Genomic DNA, 20,103 nt, shown 5'->3' with positions numbered 1-20,103 from the left:
TCTTGCCTCAGAAATCCCTTGGACAGAGGAACCTGGTGGGCTATAGTCCATCAGGTCTCAAAGAGACAGACACGACTGAGCAACTAAACAACAACAACAAACGACATTCTCAGGACAAGATCCGTGACCCAGGGCCTCTAATGGCGAGAAGATTCTTGATTACTTTTCTCCCAGGTCCCTCCGTTTCCTTCTGTTGAGGGAAACCAAAGAGAATCAAACCAAACCAATCTGAGGGCTGCTGTTGCAAAGCATAGAGGCCCTCCTTAGGCTGGGTGTCTGGCTTCCCAGCTGTGTCCAGGAGGAGAAGGAGAAGGAGGTTTTAAGGCTTGGGGGCAGAGGCGTGAACCGGATGGGTTTTCCCTTCTCTGGCACTGAGGGCCTGATCAAAGTTGAGTATGAAATCCTCAAACCAGAGTGTTTGCAGAGCTCTGCCTAACTGGCGGAGGGGAGAGAGAGGGACAAAAGCAGAGTTGAGTCTGAAAGACAGTGGCCAACTCGAGCCAGTCAGAGGAGGGGCCTTAGCAAGAGGCGGGACCAGGTGCAGAGCTTTAGAGTGACTTGGACTAACCAGTTGGTCAAGGCAGATGACCTCTACGCTGTCAAGAGATTGCCACCATCTTTCCTACTGTGGAGGAACGGTGACCCTGTTCCTCCTGTCAGAGGGCAGGACACGGAGGGTCCCAGTCACCTAGCCCTGACTCTGGTCTCTTCAGGATGCACGCCTCTCCTCCCCAAGGCTTGGGCTGGAGTTCATGAACACCACCCCTGATCTAGTGCAGATAAGGGTATAAACACTGAGCACCCTCATGGCAAACAGAACTATTGGTTGTTGGTCTCTCCAACCCATTTCGTGATTCACAGTCAAGGAGGAATCAGGAAGGACCCTTGAGTCTGGTACCTTGCACTTCCTTTCCTTCTCTCGGTCTGAGAGAGGCACCCCACCATAATCGTTGGACTGTGGGTTTCTCAGCCCCAGACCCAAGGCGCTGGAGCGGCCTGACTCCGCCTGCTGGGAACACACAGGCGTCTCCGCGCCACGCCCGAGTGATCTGGGACGAAGGTCTGTACGCCAGACCTTCTGGGGCCTTGAAGAATACTGAGGAGACGGCAGAGGGACTTTAAAGAAGAGCGTTGCAGCTCTGCCGCACCACTGGGAAGCCTGGCCTGTGTCTTCACTGAAGCCGCCAGGGGGACAGGGTTACAGAGGCACTCGGCTGTGGGGTGGGCCCACGGCAGCAGAGAAGAGAGAAGATGGTTGAGTGGGGTGCAGAGTCTCAGTTCAGGCCTGTGACGTGATCACAGATGTTTGCGGTCTTAGTTCCCTTGGGAAGGATGTGTCCTGCCGGGAAGCTCCAGAGTTAGGGGTGTCCAGCGGCCTCCCGTCAGTTCTCCTCCCTTCCTCCTGTGTCTCCCCCACGGGTGGGGCGAGAGGGCAGTGGGCTCCCCATCTCTGGACGTGTTCCTGTGGAATCCCGCCCCCAGTACTAATAACCCTCGGTGGGGGCCTGCTCTGGCTTCCGCTGCTCCACGCTGCTTCCTCTGAGCGCTCCTGTCCTCTCTCTGACGCTGCTTCCTGACCTTGACTCTGACCAGTCGCCGCGGGGCTTTCCTTTGTGCTTGATCTAACCATGTGGTGGAACGATGGAAACGGAACATGGTTCTGTCAAGCACCGCGGAAAGCACCGTGCTCTCCTGCAGCATGGCCCAACACGCCGGACACCTCTTCTCTGCTCTGGAGCACCGCACCCACCTCCGCCAGACCCACCTCTCCCGGGCCAGCCTCACCACGAGCAGGGGTCCAGGGCGGGGAGCAGTCGCGAAGGACCCACAGAGTGCCTCCCCCTCCAGCTAGCAGATCCGGGCTGAAAGGGGAGCTGCAGAAGCCCACCGGGGCAGGGCAGGCCCAGATCTGCCTCCACATCTCTGTCGGAAGGGAGTCGCCCTTCCCCAAGTCTAGTCCAAGTGCCAGCCAAGGGGAAGGTCTTTAGGTCTGAGACCACTGCTTTTCTTCTTCCATTTGAAGGGAACACGTATACCCCAGGCATATGCCATTTGCTTCATCGAAGAGTCCGAGCCCAGGGTCATCTTCCCAACTGGTAATCAACCCGAACGTCATACTGGTGGTGACCCCCCCCTCACCCACCATCTTTACCAGGAGCATTAAGAGTTAATGTGAGCATGAGAGTGATGAACACCCATGAGTCTGAGACACTGGGTGTAGCCTGAGGCTTCTCCTGGAACTGACCCCTCTCCTCATGAGGACTTTGACCCTGGTCCCCTCACAGCCTCACATCCAGGCTTTTTCCTCGAGCTGTCAAGCACAGTGAACATGAGACCAAAGTGCTGGGCTCCTCAGTGATTCTAGTTGACTACCATGTAGGGGGGTGCAGGCCCTCCTGCCTCTGATAATAAAGAGAGGGGTCTTGGGGCCTCCCATTCTGTTTATTTCTTGATAAACCCTAGACCCCACGTAACCAGAAGATGGTGCTGTTGGCTGATGCTCTGCAGTCTGTATCCTGGCCCACGTGAGAGACGGCTCTGGCTTGAGCCAGGAGCTGGGCTCTGGGCTCCCGTGGTGATGTGCGGCTCTTACTGTCTTCTCTCTCTCAAGTTACCCCCTGGAGCCAGGGTCCAGCATTGCTGAGCCATGGAGAATCCTGTTTAGCTCTGGATTCTTGTACCATGGGTTGAGTGCTTACTCTAGACCCGGTGCCTAGCTATTTTACATCATCACCTTGTTCAATCTTCACAACAACCCTATCAATCCCATTTTGCAGATAAGTATCCCCTAGAGAAAGGAATGGCTACTCACTCCAGTATTCTTGCCTGGAGAATCTCATGGACAGAGGAGCCTGGCGGGCTACAGGGGTTGCATGAGTTGGACATGACTGAGTGACTAACACCTTTTTTTATATTGAGGCACAGAGAGGTCAACTCACTTGCCCAGAGTCATCAGCTTCCAACATGGATGCTGTTTACAGCTGTAATCCTCAGCCTTCCCAGCTATGGACAAGGCCCTTTGCCTTGAATTACAAAATCAAAAAGACACTGACTTGACTTGATAGGATATTGAAAAAATCTTTTAACACTCCCTTTCAAGCTTCCTTCTGTTAACTGAAAATGGCTTGAGCAAGAAAGAGAGCAAACACCCCTGTTTACACAGCTCCTCCCCTCCAGCATGAATACCATACCAAGACCCATTTGGAACAGAACAAGTCCTCAGGCCCAGAGAAACTCCCTTTCCCTCTGAACAGAGGGGGCATGCCAAGTTTTCCTGGCCCTCCTCAGCTGGCTGTGACCAGGAAGTACCCAGCTGCAGGCTGTGGCCATTTCCCTCTGCTGCCAGGCAGATGGCTGACTCATGTCCGACTCTGAGGGGCAGAGCTCACTAGAACAGCTGTCTGCCCAACCAGTCTCCAAGTTCCTGCGGAACAATTGCTGTTTTCCAGCCAACTGATATCTGGTCCCCCAAACTTTGCCCACGAGTGGATAACTGTGTGCCTCGCAGTGTTCTCTTGATTCCATTCATTACCTCTGACCTGGCCCCAGCAAGCCTCCTACTCCCCCCCAATTCCTCTTTCTGCTCCTTTCCTTCTTCTTTCATCCCACACACCTTAGGGAGCTAGAAGAGGGTAGTTCTGTGCGTTGGCCTTTCCTTGGTCCTCTGATAATGGTGCATCCATGACTCTGTTCAGCAAACTCATTGCCCAGAGGATGGTGCAGAATGCAGACTGCTGGAGACAGCAGCCACCCTGGGCCCAGCACCAGCCTCAGAGCCGAGTCCGTCCAAAGAGTGGGAGCCTGGCTCCTCACCTGCCCCAGCCCTGAACCATGCCAGTGTAGCACACGTTCTCTCCTGGGAGTAGTGGCAGGGCAGGGGTTCATAATAAAGTCACATTGTTGTGCATTCCACTCCCCTGGTCTCTTAAAGTTTCTCTGTGCTCACGTTCCAAGTGTCGTCATTCTGAACTGCCTGCCAAGGGGGAGGAGGGCTCCAGGGGCAGAAGCTGGTGAAATGCCAGGTGACATCAGTTCCCCCAAGAGCCCGTTTCAGCCAGGGTCTAGTTTTATGACCCTTCTTCAAATCCTCTGATATCTCTCCTCTCTGAACTCTCCCAAAGAGAAGAAATGACAGCCTATTTAAGTTACTCCTCTCCTACTAAGTATTTCTGTCAGTGACAAATATGCATGGAGATTGAAATTGACTTTTAAAGCTCTAGAAAAGTTAAAAATACTTTTGGGTAGTTATGAGCATTAGGCATAACAAATGGCTCTGAGAAACCCTGGGTAATTTGGGTAATGAAATATGAAGTGATGGAGGTGACGTTTCAGGCTGGCCCTGGCTGTGGCACGCACCCTTTCAGTCTCGTGCATACGCCGTTATTAACATTTCTGGCTCCCACTCATAGAAAATATCACACTCTGACCCCCTCATTATTACAAACCAGGGCAATAACAAAAACATCAGGGGAAAAAATGTTGGGAAGAACATATTAGTCCATCGAATCTAATTGCAAAATCATTTCATTAAAATGGGTCGGCGGCTCCATTGCAGAGGTCAGCCAGTTGTAGTCTAAGTATACTACAGAGAGCGATTCCCACTAACCACACATGCTCTCACCTTGATTAAAACGAAAATGCATTTAATCAGTGACTGTCCCTGGCCGCGGCCCAGCCAGCGCGCATCTTCAGGCTCATTGTGTTGATGAGCAAACTGTCCTCCCTCCTGTCTTTCTGGCTTTGATCACTCAGGGCTCCTCCATTTGCAAGGATCCCACTGTAGACACCTTCTCAAGGAAAAATACATGCATGCACAGAAAGCTTCTTTACGACCATGGGGAACCCCCGTCAGGTAATAAGAGAGCGTTGTCATTCGGCAGGGTCTGCACACTGTGATTCACCCAAGATTCACTGATGTGTCTGGGAGAAAATGGCCCAGGTCAGACTTATTCAGTGGGATGGCTGCTGGCAAGCCAAGGGCAAGAGATTTGCATAATACATTGGACCAGGAAGCCATCCAAATAACCAGGGATACCTGCATGGATTTTGCTTATACAAGCCTGGGATAAAATGGGGTGAAGGAGGTGGATGTGGAAGGGGCAGAGAGGGAAAGGAGACAGGTCCAAGCCTTGACCTTCTGTTTTAGGTAGATGATGTCCCTTCAGAATCAGAGACCCCTAAGTCTCTCCCCAATAAGGCATTACTGTGGGCAGAAAGTGTGAGGAGTGGAAAACAAAGCAGTCAGTGGAGACATTTCCTTCCTTCCTGTCTCCCTGAAGCCCGCTAGCAGAAAATACCATTCAGTTCTCCTCGACTTGACCGTATTATCATTCGCAGGACTGAGGTTAAGGTTTTGTCCAAAAGCAGATCTGCAGTAAGCATGGTATTAGTCACATGGACCCTGGCGGCAGTCTGCCTGGGTCTGTTTCTCTGCCACGTCCTGAATGACCTGCAGGCCTCGGTGTCCTCATCTGTAACATGGAGTCGTAATAGTCCCAGAGTGTGGGAAGGATTGAATGGAGTCATCTGTTTGAAGTGCCAAGAATAGTGCCTGGCTCGTTATTCATGCTCCATACGTGTCAGCTCTTACCACTCGCTATGCTGATGGTAATGGCCTCTGACGTGTCACATATTCCACTACGTCCTAGGGGAAAAAAGAAACAAAACGGAATCACAGACATCTGTAGAACTCTTGACCCTTCTGGCCCTTTCCCAGAAGCTCTCCACAATCTTGATCTTCCTTGAATCTTCATGACAACCCCTGTGAGATAGGGACAACTATGTAATTCCCATTTTACAGGCAGAGAGATTGAGGTTTAAGTAGCGAAGTCTGGGCAAACCTACGCCCTCTACTGCCCAAATCTCTGTACTGCAGGTGCCCCATTCTGCTTCTAACACACGTAAGATGGGCAAGGCCCACCTCAGCTAGCCAGGCAAACAGGTGACATTCACATTCCCTGAAGCACTGTGGACCTAAGCACGGGAGTTTCTGTGCCGACACCCGTTTATGCATTGGACAAACGTGAGCCAGGCTCTTGTGCCTGTCATTGTGCGGATGATATGTTGAAAGTGAAAATAAAAGAGACTCAACCCCAATCAGCTGGCTCATGTCTGATAGAAGAATCAGAGCTTCCCTTTTAGCTCAGGCAAGATTTCTGGTCTTACAGAGGATTCCCCGGGTGCCAGGGGATCATTTCTGATCATTAAAGCAGCTCCTGAGGGCATCTCTCAAGACAGAGCATCACTGGCCCTGTTACCATCACTGTGCAACCTCAAGAAAAATTCAATTCCAAACATTAATCTTAGCTCCAACTACTTTTAGCTCATTGGAAGTGGCTTTTCCCTGTAGTTAAACAGAGCTTCCTTTCAAAGGCAGCAGGTATATCTAACCCTCACAAGAGTTGTGCTTGTCTTCACAGTGTTTTAAGTATGAATTCACTACCAATATTTTTTTTAAAGAATTCTCAGGCAACCCTGAGCCAAATTCCCAGGCATTAGGGCAGCAGGCATCAATTCCCCAGTACCCCAACTCTCATGATTACTTCCCAATAATAAAATCACGTGTCAGTGGTTTGATTGCCGTGTGCTGGGCCCCTTTATCGTTTCTGTCCCTGCTTTGTCCCTGAAGACAGCTGAGTCTGTCACCCCCTTCCCTGACCTCATTCCCACCCCAGTATAGCTTCCATCAAAACCCCTTCAAAATGTCTTCAAAATGTATTTAGAGGGTCCATAGATGGTGGGCATCACAGACTGAGACACCCCTAAATTGTACACCAAATCCCCAACGTGGAAAAAGGTCCCTGTGACCCACAGAAGCTTAAGAACTCATAGAGCTTGTGCTGTTAGACCTGAAAGTGTTGAATGACAAAGACCAAAGGGAAGCAAGCAGCCTGGAGGCTGAGGGGCGGGAGGCACAGCAGGGCGGCCGCAACCTGCGGGCAGTGCTGCCTCTGGCTCTGGGCCGTGCCCCCACTCCATGCCCGCCCCGTCCCCACTGCCCACAGCCCTGCCCCGGCCCTGGCTGCCGATGCTGACACCCCCTCTTTGGCTCCCCAGGCTCGGAAGATTACCGCAGCAGGTTCAGCAGCGAGTGCTTCATGGACCTCGTGTGCCCGGACAGGTGCCGCTGCGAGGGCACCATCGTGGACTGCTCCAACCAGAAGCTGGCCCGCGTCCCCAGCCACCTCCCCGAATACGTCACCGACCTGTGAGTGCTACAGGGGCAGGGACCCCTGCACACCCCCACGCCCATCCCCCTGAGCCAGCCAGGGCAGGGGTGGTCTTCTAGAGGCAACCCCCTGCCCCACAGCTCAGTTACCCGGGTGCTCCTTGCTGTTTGCTACTTTCCAGCCGAGTGCAGACCCTCACGCCTCCACTCACTGTTTACTTGCAAATAAAGACAGTTCATTCATTCTACAAAGATTATCAGAACACTCGCTGGGAGCCAGGCACTGCCAGGTCCACCCGTTTCTACATGAATAAGGCAGCCCACCCTTCCTGGCCCTTAGGAAGCTTACAACATAACCAGAAAGATGGATATGACCTGAAGTGAGAAAACAGCGACCATCAGATATAGCTGAGCCTCCGGCTATCTCTGCTGATAAAGAGGCATTTACCCAGAAGCGAGCGAGCTCAAAATTCCAGCGTGGGGTGATGAGGGTGCAGCAGGCGGGGGCTGACATACTGGGCCTGACTCCTGCCTTTGCTAGTTCTCCTGAGATCGGGCAAGTTGCTTCTTAGATCTGAGCGTCAGATCCTGAGCTGTAAAATGGAGGTGATGATACCTGCCTCCCACAGGGGTGAGGAAGATGAGGTAAGAGGAGGCGAGCACAGGCTCCATCTTACATCCGAGCATGGAGTAAGCCCTGTGTAAATGGTTGTTGTTGTTATTACTCTCTTTGACTTTACAAATCACAGTAGGGCCTTTCTTTGTCTCCTGCTCTCCCTGGGTTTGTATGGACATTGAGCGTGGAGTCCCTGAGCTGCCCTTAGCAGAGGGACGTGGTCAGGAAAGCACTGACTGGCTTGCAGAGTTGGAAGAATCTGGGGAGACCTCCCAAGAAGTTCAAGTGGTCATTGGTACCCCTACAAAATGAAGGCAAACCTCTGGCCCTTGATTGTTCAAGTGCTGAGTGCTCATCAAGTTGAATAGGCCCTTATCGTGGGGGCTCCTCCAGGCAGAGGAGCCTGGCCTCCCTTTCCGCCCTTCGCACACCCCTCCTCTCACTGCTGGGCGCCCCGTGCTCAGGAGTCACACAGACGGCTTCTGCGCTGCTCTGGACCTGGGCTGAGCGAGGTCTGGGCATCGGCTCAGCTGAAGGCCTGGGAAGATGGGGGGCTGGTGGGAGAGGTGTCCCTTCCAGAGCTCACCCACCCCCTCATCTGCTTGCTTCCCATGCAGGCGACTGAACGACAATGAGATATCTGTTCTTGAGGCCACTGGCATCTTCAAGAAGTTGCCCAACCTGCGGAAAATGTAAGCCAACCTCAGGACCTTGGTAGACTGGAGCAGAGCATCAGGGCAGCAGTGCCTTCATGTCCCTCTGCTCTGGCCCATCTCAGTCTCCCCCCGTCACGTCCCAGGAAGCAGAACGCTGAGACAGGGCCATGCAGAGCCAGAGCATGCGTTCTGCACAGCCCCTGAGCCTCAGCCCCTCTCTCCTCTGCTCACCCCTGCCCCCTACTCTGCACTCATCATCTACCCCCAAGGGGTGATGCAAGGGACTCTACTGAGGACCAGCAGTGAGATAAGGGGACCTAGGGTGCATGTGTTAGTCGCTGTCATGTCTGACTCTTTGCAACCCCATGGGCTATAGTAATTTTTATGAGATGACAGTTGGAAGGTCTGGTTTTAGGTAGACTCTAAGGGCCTCCATGTGGGTCTGACCCATTGGAGCAGAAACACCAGCTGCCTCACCTCCTTCATCCGTGATCACACTGGTACACAGCTGAACGCGCTCCCCACCTTCCCTTCCCCAGGTTCCCCCGTAGATGTGCCAGCACGGCCAGGGGCCCCTTCACCATCTACTTCCCTTCTCCTTGACCCTGCTCCCACCTGCACCACATCCTCCACACCTCCCAGCCTGAGTTTGGGTCTGCCTCTGGAACAGAGGAAATACGGTCGTAGTCTCATTATTCACAGACCCTGTGTTTGCTAACATTTATTTGTAATCTCAAAATCCATACACATATGTTTTCATGGTCATTCCTAAACACAGAGCAGCAAAAAATTTGAGTCACCCTACATGCATGCCCTCAGCTGAAACAGAAAAAGGCCACGCTCTGAGTTCTTGTTTCAGCTCCCAGACTATAAACAAGTGTCCAATCCACAGTGTATTTAGTGCCACATTTTTTTGCATATTTGTGCTTTTGTAGGTGATTTCACTGTTTAAAATGGACCTAAAGCATAGTCCAGAAGGGCTGTGTGCTTTACAGAGAAAATACTTGTTACATCAGCTTTGTTCAGGCAAGACTTACAGTACTATTGGTTGTGAGTACAATGTAAACAAATCAACAATATATATCCAACAAGATGTCTTTAAACAGAAACATGCATCAAACAAGGTTATGTATTGATCGGGTAACAAAAATATTGTGACCAGGGGCTCACAGGGACCTACCCCTCAATTTCCCCTAGAAGCGATGGTTCAGCACTCACTAATTCATCTTGCCTAGTGACTTTGTAGCAATGAAGCATGATGAGTAATGAGAATTAATTGTAACCCTTATTTTATGTTGCTCTCCACCCATCATATCGGTCCCCTTCAGGCAAGAAGGAAAGAGACTTACCCTGCCCTGTGCAGCATCTGAACCCCATCAAAGCTAGTCAGGCCTTGTCCCTCCCTCCCTGCCTGCAATTGCCATGTGGCCTGGTTTCAGGACCGCCCTCTGACTGGGAGCAGTGGAGAGGCAGGAACTGACGGGGCAGAGGAGGGAGGGCTCATGCGGGTCCTGGGGAGGACCGCAGCCGTCCGGGTGGTCAAGCCCACCTCTAGCTTCAGGAACCCACCACAGACATCACCCATCACTTGCCAGGACATGTCCTTTCATATTCAACCCCAAATTTCCTGCTCGTCTTGTGACTAAGACTGCGTGCTCCCAATGCTGGGGACCCAGGTTCAGTCCCTGCTCGGGGAACTAGATCCCACATGCTGCAACAAAGAGTTCACGTGCCACAGCTAAGACGGCACAGCCTCAGTGTCCACGCAGCAAAAGGGAGGAGCAGGGACTGTGGCTTCATGTGAGCTGAGCTCTCACCAGAGGAGACAGGTGGCACGCAGCTCATCCTGGCATTTACCATGCTGGGAGGAGGGTCGGGGCTGCCAAATATTTCCTTCCTGAGAGCAGCCAGAAATCCAGGTGTAGGGGAAGAGCAGGCAGATCTGCATTTGTTCTGAGTTCAACTCTGCCCCTCCCCTGCTGTGTCACTCCAGGAATGCCCTTAGCCTTTCTGGACTTTAATGTATTTATTTGCATAATAGAGATAAATCCACTTTCCTTGTAAGTTATGATGAAGATCAGAAGTGTAAGGCTACTGTGTATAAAATGGGTAACTAATGAGAACCTACTCTACAGCACAAGGAACTCTTCTCAGTATTCTGTGGTGACTTGACTGGGAAGGAAATTCAAACAAGAGGGGACGTGTGTGTCTGTAGGCCTGACTCACCTTGCTGCACAGCGGAAATGAACATAACATCGTAAAGCAACTATACTCTAATTAAAACGAATTTTGAAAAAAGAAGTGTAAAAGATAAGGGGAAAGACATGTCCTCTGACCGTGGGACTATGGTGAGAAAGTGCTGGAAGACAGAAAGAAAGAGGACATCTGGGTTGAGTGACCTAGAGTAGATGGTTATACATTTAAAACAGGAGTTGCAAACCCAAATACTTACGACCCCGTGTGAAAAGGCGGTGGGTGCAAGGCAACAATGATAATAATGGCCAATCACAGTTACTAATCACTGTACTCTGTGCCGAACTGTACTGATATTCATGCATTTACCCCTCACTAGGAAAAACACAACAGCTTTGAGATTGCTTCATTTCCCAAATGAGGAAGCTGAAACACAGAAAGAAACTTGCCCAAGTTTAAAAGTCAGGCCGGGAGCCAAGAGTAGTGACAGTGCGGGTCAGCTGGGATTGCAAGCACTGTCTCAAGGCAGTAAACGCTGTGAGTGCGTGTGTGCCTAAACCCACGTATGTGTTAGTGCCAGCCCACCAAGCAAGTGTCCCAGTAGGGCAGATCCGGTCCCAAAGACGACCAGCTGCAACCGCTTATTTAAAATAATTTTATTTTATTTATTTATTTATTGCACTCACAACCAATAGCATTAGAAGCCTTGCCTGAACAAAGCTTATGTGATGGGTATTTTATTTTCTTTTCTTTGGATCTTAGTACATGGAACCTTTTAGTTGAGGCATGTAGGGTCTTTAGTTCAGGCCTGAGAACTCCTAGTTGCAGCATATAGGATCTAGTTCCCTGATGAGGAATCAAACCCAGGCCCCCTGCACTGAGAGTGTGGAGTCTTAGCCACTGGATCACTGGGCAAGTCCTGATGTCAGCTGTTTTTAAGTAAACAGACCTCATCTGCTGGGACCCATCACCACCCCACACCCCGATGAGGTGCTGGAGTTCTGCCCCTCAGAGTGGCTGCAGCCAGCTGTGTCTGTGACCGAGTCTGCGTGGCCTCCCTGGGGTCTGTGGGACCAGTGCGCTCAGGCTGTGGTCTGGACGGCGGCATCCTGACGGCAGGAGGGCAGAGGGGGGCCGACACCGGCCAGGACTCTGGCCTCTGCGGTGCCTCTGCACACTCTCTTAGCCTCTGTGTCCTTTCCTGTCTGCTGGGGAAAATGAGATTGCATATGGATCACTTGTGCTACGGGATGCACAGAAAAGCTGTGAGCTGTTCCGCACAAGGGTTATCAGGACTGTGGGAGCTCGGAGAAGCTTTTTAGGTGACCGTGCCTTCAGAGTGGGGTCATGACTTCTTTCAGGTGAATTTCAGGTCAGTTCTTAGACTGAGAGGACATCTCAAGCAGAGACTGAAACCAAGCACCCCTCTAGCCAAAATCAGTTACCCATGGGTGGACTTGGTGGTGGGGACTGTGTTTTTAATAAGAACTAATTGCTAGGCTTCCCAGGTGGTGCTAGTGGTAAAGATCATGCCTGACAGTGCAAGAGATGCTGGAGATGTGGGTTCAATCCCTGGATTGGGAAAATCCACTGGAGGAGGGCGTGGCTACCCACTCCAGTATTCTTGCCTGGAGAATCACATGGACAGAGGCGCCTGGGAGGCTACTGTCCACAGGGTCGCAAAGAGTTGGACACAACTGAAGCGACATAGCATACACGCACACCCTCTTTTAAAAATCAGGAGTTTCCACAGAAAAATAAATGTGGATTCCTAGCATCCTTTGGGAAACCAGAAGATCTGGCAAAACAGCCCATGTTCCCAAATGGCTCTAGTTGAGCTGAGTTGAGGAGCGGCTGCCCCCTTAGCTGGGACACACTTTCTTGATCACTGCTGTCCCCACGGGGCTTGTTTCTGACGTTTACCTGCCTGGACCCTGGGACATTTGAGCTTGTAACCCCAGCTTGAAGTAGAATTTCCACCTCAGGGGAAGGGAGAAGTCCCTCAGGAGGTGGACAGGACCTCACCAACCCACACAGTGCCAATGTACTGCTCAACCATGACCCGGCATACTCAGCTTCCACAAAAATCCACGTAGCTCTCTCCCCACTGCTTCTCCATGCAGGACGGACTTTACATAGGATTACCGATGCTTTCTGGAAAAGGGAATGGCAACCCACTCCAGTATTCTTGCCTGGAGAATTCCACAGACAGAGGAGACTGGTGGGCTACAATCCAAAGAGTCAGAAACGGCTGAGTGACTAACACACTGCATGTTGCCATGGTTTATGGGATGTCCTACAAAGCTGAAGAGACAGGGTCCTAGAAGAAGCCCGAGCTTTCCTTCCCAGACAGGGGCTTTCCAGAGTGAATCCCCTAGCCTAGAATGGCCTCAGTGTCTCTTGGGAAGAATGAGAACAGGGTTTAAAAGTACACCCAGCAGCTTGGAGAGGCAGTGCAGCCGAGCACTCACTGTGTCCTGAACCCACCCTGGCCTGGGGCAGGGATTTCTGGGGCTGGGTCCTTTCAGGTGTGAGACCCCCATCCTCGGTGCGGTCAAAGCCATGATGAAGCAGTCATCCTTCAGGTGGTCTGCAGAGATGAAATGGTGAGAGACTCCCGCTGTGGCCCGAGTTTTGCATTTGGGGGTTTCCTGGGATCAGGGGTGTCTTCAGGAAGATAATCCTCTGAGAATAAGATGGTGTGTGTGTGTGTGTCTGTGTGTGTTAATTGCTCAGTCATGTCCGACTCTCTGTGACCCCATGGACTGTAACCCGCCAGGCTCCTCTGTCCATGGCATTTCCCAGGCAAGAATGTTGTAGTGGGTAGACATTTCCTTCTCCAGGGGACCTTCCTGACCCAGGGATGGATCCCCGGTCTCCCACCTTGGGGGCAGACTCTTTCCTGTCTGGGCCACCAGGGAAGACGGAGCTCTCACAAAGCCCCGAGGTGCTGGCTGACTGCGGCACTTGCCCTGAGTCCCTCTGTCCCTGTCCCTCAGCCGAAGCTGCCTGGATGGAGAGAGGGCAGCATCCAGGTCTTTTGGAAAATTCTGTCCCCTTTTTTTTCCCTCCTTATGTTTTCCATTCTCCCAGCCTGAGGAAATCCAATTCGCAAACCTTATAGCAGCATGATGTTAATTCTGCTCATTTAAAGAAACAAATGTCAGGAAGCAGGAACCTCCCGCTTGCTAGCTGCCGAAACTCATCTTCACTTCCCGCCCTGTCTACTTGAGTTCCCCAAGAAACTGAACTCTCTGGAGCTGGAGGAGAAGCTGCTGGGAGAGCCTTTCTCTCTCCTCTCATGTCAAATTTGGGGGTAATTTGAAGTCTCCCCTGTGTGTGACTTTCACTTCTGGGTTCTCATGGACCAAACTACCAGGATTTATAAGGAAACCAGCTGAGTTTCAGAAGAGTCAGGCAGGGAGCAAAAATCTAGTCTGAGAATCTCCCAGCTCGCTCAGATCTTGGGGGAGTGGTTAGAGGAGCATTGGAACCCGTTTTCTCAGCAGGATGGAAGAGGGGAAGTGAGAAAGGCCTTGACTGGGAGCACAGAGGAAGCAGACGCTGCGACCGTGGGAACTGTTTCCTTGATGCCTGTACACGGCTGTGGGCACGGCCACCCCGGCAGACCCAGTGCCTGCATGTGAAGGGGGCAAGCAGCCTGCACTGAGCCGCAGGGTGCCCAGCTGAATTTCAGTTGCCCTGAACCATCCCCACGGGGCTTCCCAGGTGGTGCCAGTGATAAAGAGCCCGCCTGCCAATGCAGGAGACAAAAGAGATGCAAGTTCAATCCCTGGGTCGGGAGGATTCCCTGGAGGAGGCATGGCTACCCACTTCAGTATTCTTGTCTGGAGAATACCGTGGACAGAGGAGCCTGGCGGGCCATGGTCCATAGTGTCGCAGAGAGCTGGACACAACAGAGTGACTTAGCTTGCACTCACACATCCCTACGGGGTGGGGGGCCATGGGTCAGCCCCAGGTTCCGCGAGGAGGGCCCTTGAGAGAAGCAGTAGAACCAGGGACCCGTGGAGTGCTGTCTTCCCTTCGGTGCTCTGGGCCCAGGAGCAGTGTCCTCCCTGCCCCGGGCCTCGGTGTGTCCAGCAAGGCAGTGGGCCAGCTGTCTGTCTCACCAGCCCTCGGTTCTAACAAGCTCAAGGCACTCGGCCAGTCAGCAACTCCGAGTCCACCTACGAGTCTCCCGGTCATAGAATAAGGTCCCCCAGGCTGTTCGCTGAGGAGGCTGGATTCTTCATTCAGCTCCTGTAAACCCACCCCTTTCCATTCCAGCCAGCCAGCCAGGGCTGCCGTTGAGGCCTGAGCATTTGAGTGGCCTAGGAGAAGCCCTTCCCCTCACGGCACCTACAGCTCCATAGCACCTGCCTGCCTCTCAGCTCTCCCATACACCCTGCCTCGTGGTGTTGGCCGTAGCAGGGAAGAGCCTGCTGTCTGAGCTCCAGAGAGGAATCGGAAGTGGCTTAATAGGACTGAGCCCGCTTAGGAAAACACGGTGTCCCAAACCCTGAATCCTGCAGAGCCCTGATAGAAGGGGTGGGCATCCACATCGCCAAAAGAATATCCAGTTAGGAAAAGCAGTTCGCTGGAGGCTTTTATACATGCTTAAATGCCTGAACTTCAATCCCACTGCTCTCAGCTGTGTGACTGTGGGCAGGTTACCTAACCTCTCTGAATCTCAGTCACCTCATCCAGAAAATAAGACAATGATAAAAATAATATTCACCTGATGGCCATTATTTTGAGGATTTGATGTGATTCTGTTGGCCAAACCCCTCACATGGTGCCTAGTACATAATAAGCGCACAAGAGGTAATAAGTAGAAAGCGTCCGTTTATATCGGGAATCTCACATGATGAAGAGCGGAAGGTTCTACAAATGCCTCACCCCCATAGAGAGTAGGCATGTTTGATATTTTTTGCCTGCTCTCCTCTTGAGCATCACTACTTAGTGAGAGTATCTTTTAAAGAGAGAAAATAAGTTTGAGAACCATTTTAAATCTGCCAGTCCCCCGGGGCACAGAAAAGAGAATTGTACTGAAAGACTTCAAACACTACACAGTCTATTTCACGAAGGTAACCTCCCCACCCACCCCATGTGGGTCTGGGCTCCCTGCTTCCTGGGGCACGGGTGCTGAAGACTGAAGGTCAGGAAGCTCAAGATGGAGCCTCCCCCAGGCAGTCCTCAGTCCTGGGGGCACCCCAGAGTCACCACGTGGCTGCAGAGCTGGCTGTTCCCGCCCTGAGTCCTGACCTGTTCTGTCCCTCCCTCCAGAAATTTGAGTAACAACAGGATCAAGGAGGTGAGGGAGGGCTCATTTGACGGTGCGGCCAGCGTGCAGGAGCTGATGCTGACGGGGAACCAGCTGGAAACGGTGCATGGGCGCATGTTCCGCGGCCTCAGTGGCCTCAAGACCTTGTGAGTCCCTGGGACCTGGGCCGAGGCCGGAGGGAGGGAGCTGGAGAGGCCGGGGCCGGACCAGTGAGGGCTGGCGGGAGCCGGTGGGGCCGGGCGCTGGCCTGGGCGGTGCGGTGGAATCCTTTCCTTCCTTTCGCCAGAGAGATGTTAGGCATTTCCCAGCCCTGAATGGAAAAGAACTTAGCATGCACCCCCAACACACACACACACACACTCACACAAACACACTCACAGACACACACACACTCACAGACACACTCATACACACTCACAGACACACATACACACACAGACACACACACTCACAGACACACACACACGGAGAGGGCGGGAGGGAAAGACGACACCTGTGCTTGTTCCCCACACCCCTCTCCCTGCAGGATGCTAAGAAGTAACCTGATCAGCTGTGTGAGCAATGACACCTTTGCTGGCCTGAGCTCAGTGAGGCTGCTCTCTCTCTACGATAATCGGATCACCACCATCACGCCCGGAGCCTTCACCACACTTGTCTCCCTATCCACCATGTAAGTCTCCCTGGACCCACCGCACACTCACCCTGGGTACCTCTCCTGCACCCCTCTCCCCTCTCAGCGCCTGACTGTCTGACCCAAAGTCATCTCTCCATCTGTCAACTTAAACATGTGTCAGGCTCCCTCCATGTGCCAGGCACCATTAAATGTTAAGGAGGCACAGATGTGGGCCCTGCTTCCTGGCGCTCAGAGCATAGTGAGCTGCCACAGATCAAAGGCCCACAGTGATATGAAAACCTAACATGGGCCTTGTCAAGGAACTCTGGAGCTATGTTCTGGAAGGTAAGTGCGAATTAGCTTGTTCAAGGAAGTGGAAAGTGCATGTCCTTCATTGGGAAGAGCATGTGCAAAGGCCCTGGGTTAAAGCAGAGCAGAGATGCAGGCCTGGGCAATGCCTGACATGGTCATATACAGAGCGGGCAAGGCTGGAGGGGAGGCCGGGGCCAGGCTGCAGGACAGCTGTGGGCCGTTTGGTTTCTAACCAGAGCATGTTAGGAATCCAGCAAAGGTTTTAAGCAGGCCAGTGACATGATCTGACAGGGATTTTTTTAAGTGATGTCACTGACTGCTTAAATGTGTATCAGAACCAGTTGGAATCTAGCTTTCTGGATGAGTGTTCCTGCCCACAAAATTCACTGCATTGCTAAGGGAGGCTGTCTAGAATAATGGTGAAAACTTCGGACTCTCGAGCCAAATTTTCTGGCTCCAAATCCTAGCTCTACCTCATGTCAGCCATGTGACCTTGGAAAAGTTGCTTCACCTCTCTGTGCTTCTGTTGTCACTTCTCATAATCCTCATGGGACTGTTTTGAGGATGGAGTCTGTTAATATTTGCAAAATGCACAGCAGGGCCCTGAGATAGGGAAAGTGTTCAGCGTGTGTCAGCTTTTATGGCTGTCCATCATATTTCCGTGTGGCTCTGTTACCCTTAGTTGCTCGCTCTTTTTTCCCTCTCTTCTTTTCTCCAAAGACCCTTTGGTAGACAGAAGAGAAAGCTATTCCTGCATCTCCTGTAGCTGCCCATGTTCACGATCCCAGACACTGACCTCGCTGGGAATAAAAGCCAAATTCCAGAATGTGCTAAAGGCCCTCTCCATCAAGTCCCTCAGTCCCATCGGCCCTCTCGTTGTTCTGCCCAGGCCCCAGGCCCACTCCCACCTGAGAACTTGGCACTGCTGCTCCCCCTGCCTGCGAAGCCCTTCTCCCTGCCCTCTCCCCTCCTCCCTGCCCTGGCTCAGGTGTCAGTTGCCTGGGCCCTGGCCCCGTTCCCCCCCTCTGCCGTCACCCCTCCCCACCCCCCGGTTCCTCCAGCCCTGCTTTTCTAGTTGTTTTCCATAGCACTGACCGTTCCCTAACGCACTACACTTTCTGTGGTTGGGCTTCCCGGCTGGCTCCGATGGTAATGAATCTACCCACAGTGCAGGAGACACGGTTCAATCCCTGGGTCAGGAAGATCCCTTGGAAAAGGTAATGGCTCCCCACTCCAGTATTCTTAATCAGAAACTATCTGCCTCCCACCAGCTGGAATATAAGTTCCAGAAGGAAGAAGAACAGGGATATATGACGGTTTGGTTCACTGCTCTATCCTCACTGCGTACATCTGAGCCTGACACTCAGTAATACCCTTTCTATAATTGTTGAACAAGTGAATGAGTTGAATGAATGAGTGACATCAACATGGAGGACAATGGGTAAGGAACTAGCAGGGTGGGTGGGTCGGTTTATTTCAGCCCACTTCTCACCTCTCCTGGATGCCTCCACCCTGGGAATCCATAACCACAAAAGACACCCAGAGGGCTAGGGTCACAGAGCAAGGAGGGAACTGACTCCGTCAGGAGGGGGAGCTTACCCGCCTTCTCACAGTTGCTGACTCTCAGAGCCAGAGTCAACCCCAGGAAGGACCGACTCCCAAGCCCTGAACTGCCATGTCAAACCGCAGCCCCTCGGGGGCTCTCGGGCCCTGTTCTTCAACCTCCCTACGTTCTGTGTCCCTCATTTGTGAAGTGAGAATCATGTCACGTCCTTCCTAGGGTTGCTATGACAAGTCTGAATAAGAGAATGGGTTTATAAAGCACTCAGCCCCATTCCAACCCTTGTCCGTCCATCATCGCGTCTGACAGATATGTGTCAAGTGCCCATGCTGATGTCCTGCTGGCTCCTGGAGGCACAGAGCAGGACGGACAGGCCTGGTCCCTCCTCTCAGCGAGTCCGAGGAGGGAGGCATCATCGGCTCTGACGTGTGCTGTGGAGGAAATGCAGGCGACTGAAGTGAGAACAGAACAGGGCAGAACTTCCCACTTCCCTTGAGATGAGGGGCTTCTTCGTGTCCTCAATCGCTTCCGTCGTGTCTGACTCTGCGACCCCATGGACGGCAGCCCACCAGGCGCCTCTGTCCATGGGATTTCCCTGGCAAGAGTGCTAGAGTGGGTTGCCATGCTCTCCTCCAGGGGATCCTCCAAACCCAGGGATCAAACCCACGTCTCCTGCATGGTAGACGGATTCTTTATCACTCCCCCCAGCTGGGAAGCCCAGGGCTTCTTTGGGGAGGGGTCGTTTAAGCTGAGGGACCAGCCAGGCACGTGGTAGAGAACATTCCAGACTGGAGGAGCAGCTTCAACTGAAGGCTTTTGAGTGTGAGAAATTGAGTTGGTCCATACAGGTAAAGCCCATTAAACAAGGGAGGGCATCGCGGGAGACGGAGTCCTGTCTGTCGGCAGAGGTCTAGCATGAGATCCTTGCAAAGACCGCCCCTGGGATTTAGAAGAGTCTGGCTTCCTTTTCCAGACTTTCTTCTTCTTTCCTGATTCCCCTGCACTGGAAGCAGGCCTTCCTGGAGAGCCAGGTTCTAGGCTTGCAGACCTGGGTCCCAGGACCAACCCTTCTGGGACCAGGAGAGACGCTGAGCACTCAGAGGGGGCCTTTTCTCCTCCCAGAAACCTGCTCTCCAACCCCTTCAACTGCAACTGCCACCTGGCCTGGCTCGGGAAGTGGCTGAGGAAGAGACGGATAGTCAGCGGGAACCCCCGGTGCCAGAAGCCCTTCTTCCTCAAAGAGATTCCCATCCAGGACGTGGCCATCCAGGACTTCACCTGTGACGGTGAGGAGGCTGGGGGCAGGGCCGGGCCAGGTAAGGAAGCAAGGAGAGAAGGGAGGTGTGAGCAAGGGTAACTGCAGGTCAGGACCCCTGAAATCTGAGTCTCCTCTGCCCTCAGCGGGCAGCAGGAGCTCTGAAAGCCTCTACAGGCCTGCTTCCTGGCCGACACAGCTCCATCATGCAAATTAAAAACAGTTGCTTCTTTCTAACGATCTTAAGACTTCCATCAGTTAGAAATCTGTTGTAAGATACTGCTTTTGTTAAAGCAAGATACTTTGTGGCCATGTCTGAAGACACTCTTGAACCAGATATCCTAGTCTGCTGTATCCACAGTGAGTTTGGTACCTGTTAGATGATGGGGCACCCTTGAGCAGTACGCCACCTACACAACTGTACATGGGAGCCCTGGCCTGCAGT

The 20,103-nt window shown here is 52.5% G+C and overlaps 1 protein-coding gene across 2 annotated transcripts in view; it reads left to right on the top strand.

The window, feature by feature from the left end:
- The window catches only part of SLIT3 (slit guidance ligand 3), a 721,395-nt gene that overhangs the window by 606,789 nt on the left and 94,503 nt on the right, over positions 1-20,103 (top strand). For both annotated transcript variants that reach the window (XM_043887427.1, XM_043887428.1), the window contains exons 15-19: positions 7,057-7,207; positions 8,402-8,476; positions 15,920-16,063; positions 16,444-16,587; positions 19,526-19,689. In XM_043887427.1, coding sequence (XP_043743362.1) covers positions 7,057-7,207; positions 8,402-8,476; positions 15,920-16,063; positions 16,444-16,587; positions 19,526-19,689 — 678 coding nt within the window. The remainder of the gene's footprint in view (positions 1-7,056; positions 7,208-8,401; positions 8,477-15,919; positions 16,064-16,443; positions 16,588-19,525; positions 19,690-20,103) is intronic.

The sequence above is a fragment of the Cervus elaphus genome, chromosome 25, assembly GCF_910594005.1.
Source record: "Cervus elaphus chromosome 25, mCerEla1.1, whole genome shotgun sequence".
In the NCBI taxonomy this organism is placed as follows: Eukaryota; Metazoa; Chordata; class Mammalia; order Artiodactyla; family Cervidae; genus Cervus; species Cervus elaphus.
The sequence above is the reverse complement of the archived record's forward strand: the minus strand, read 5'-3'. Positions and strand labels throughout refer to the sequence as shown.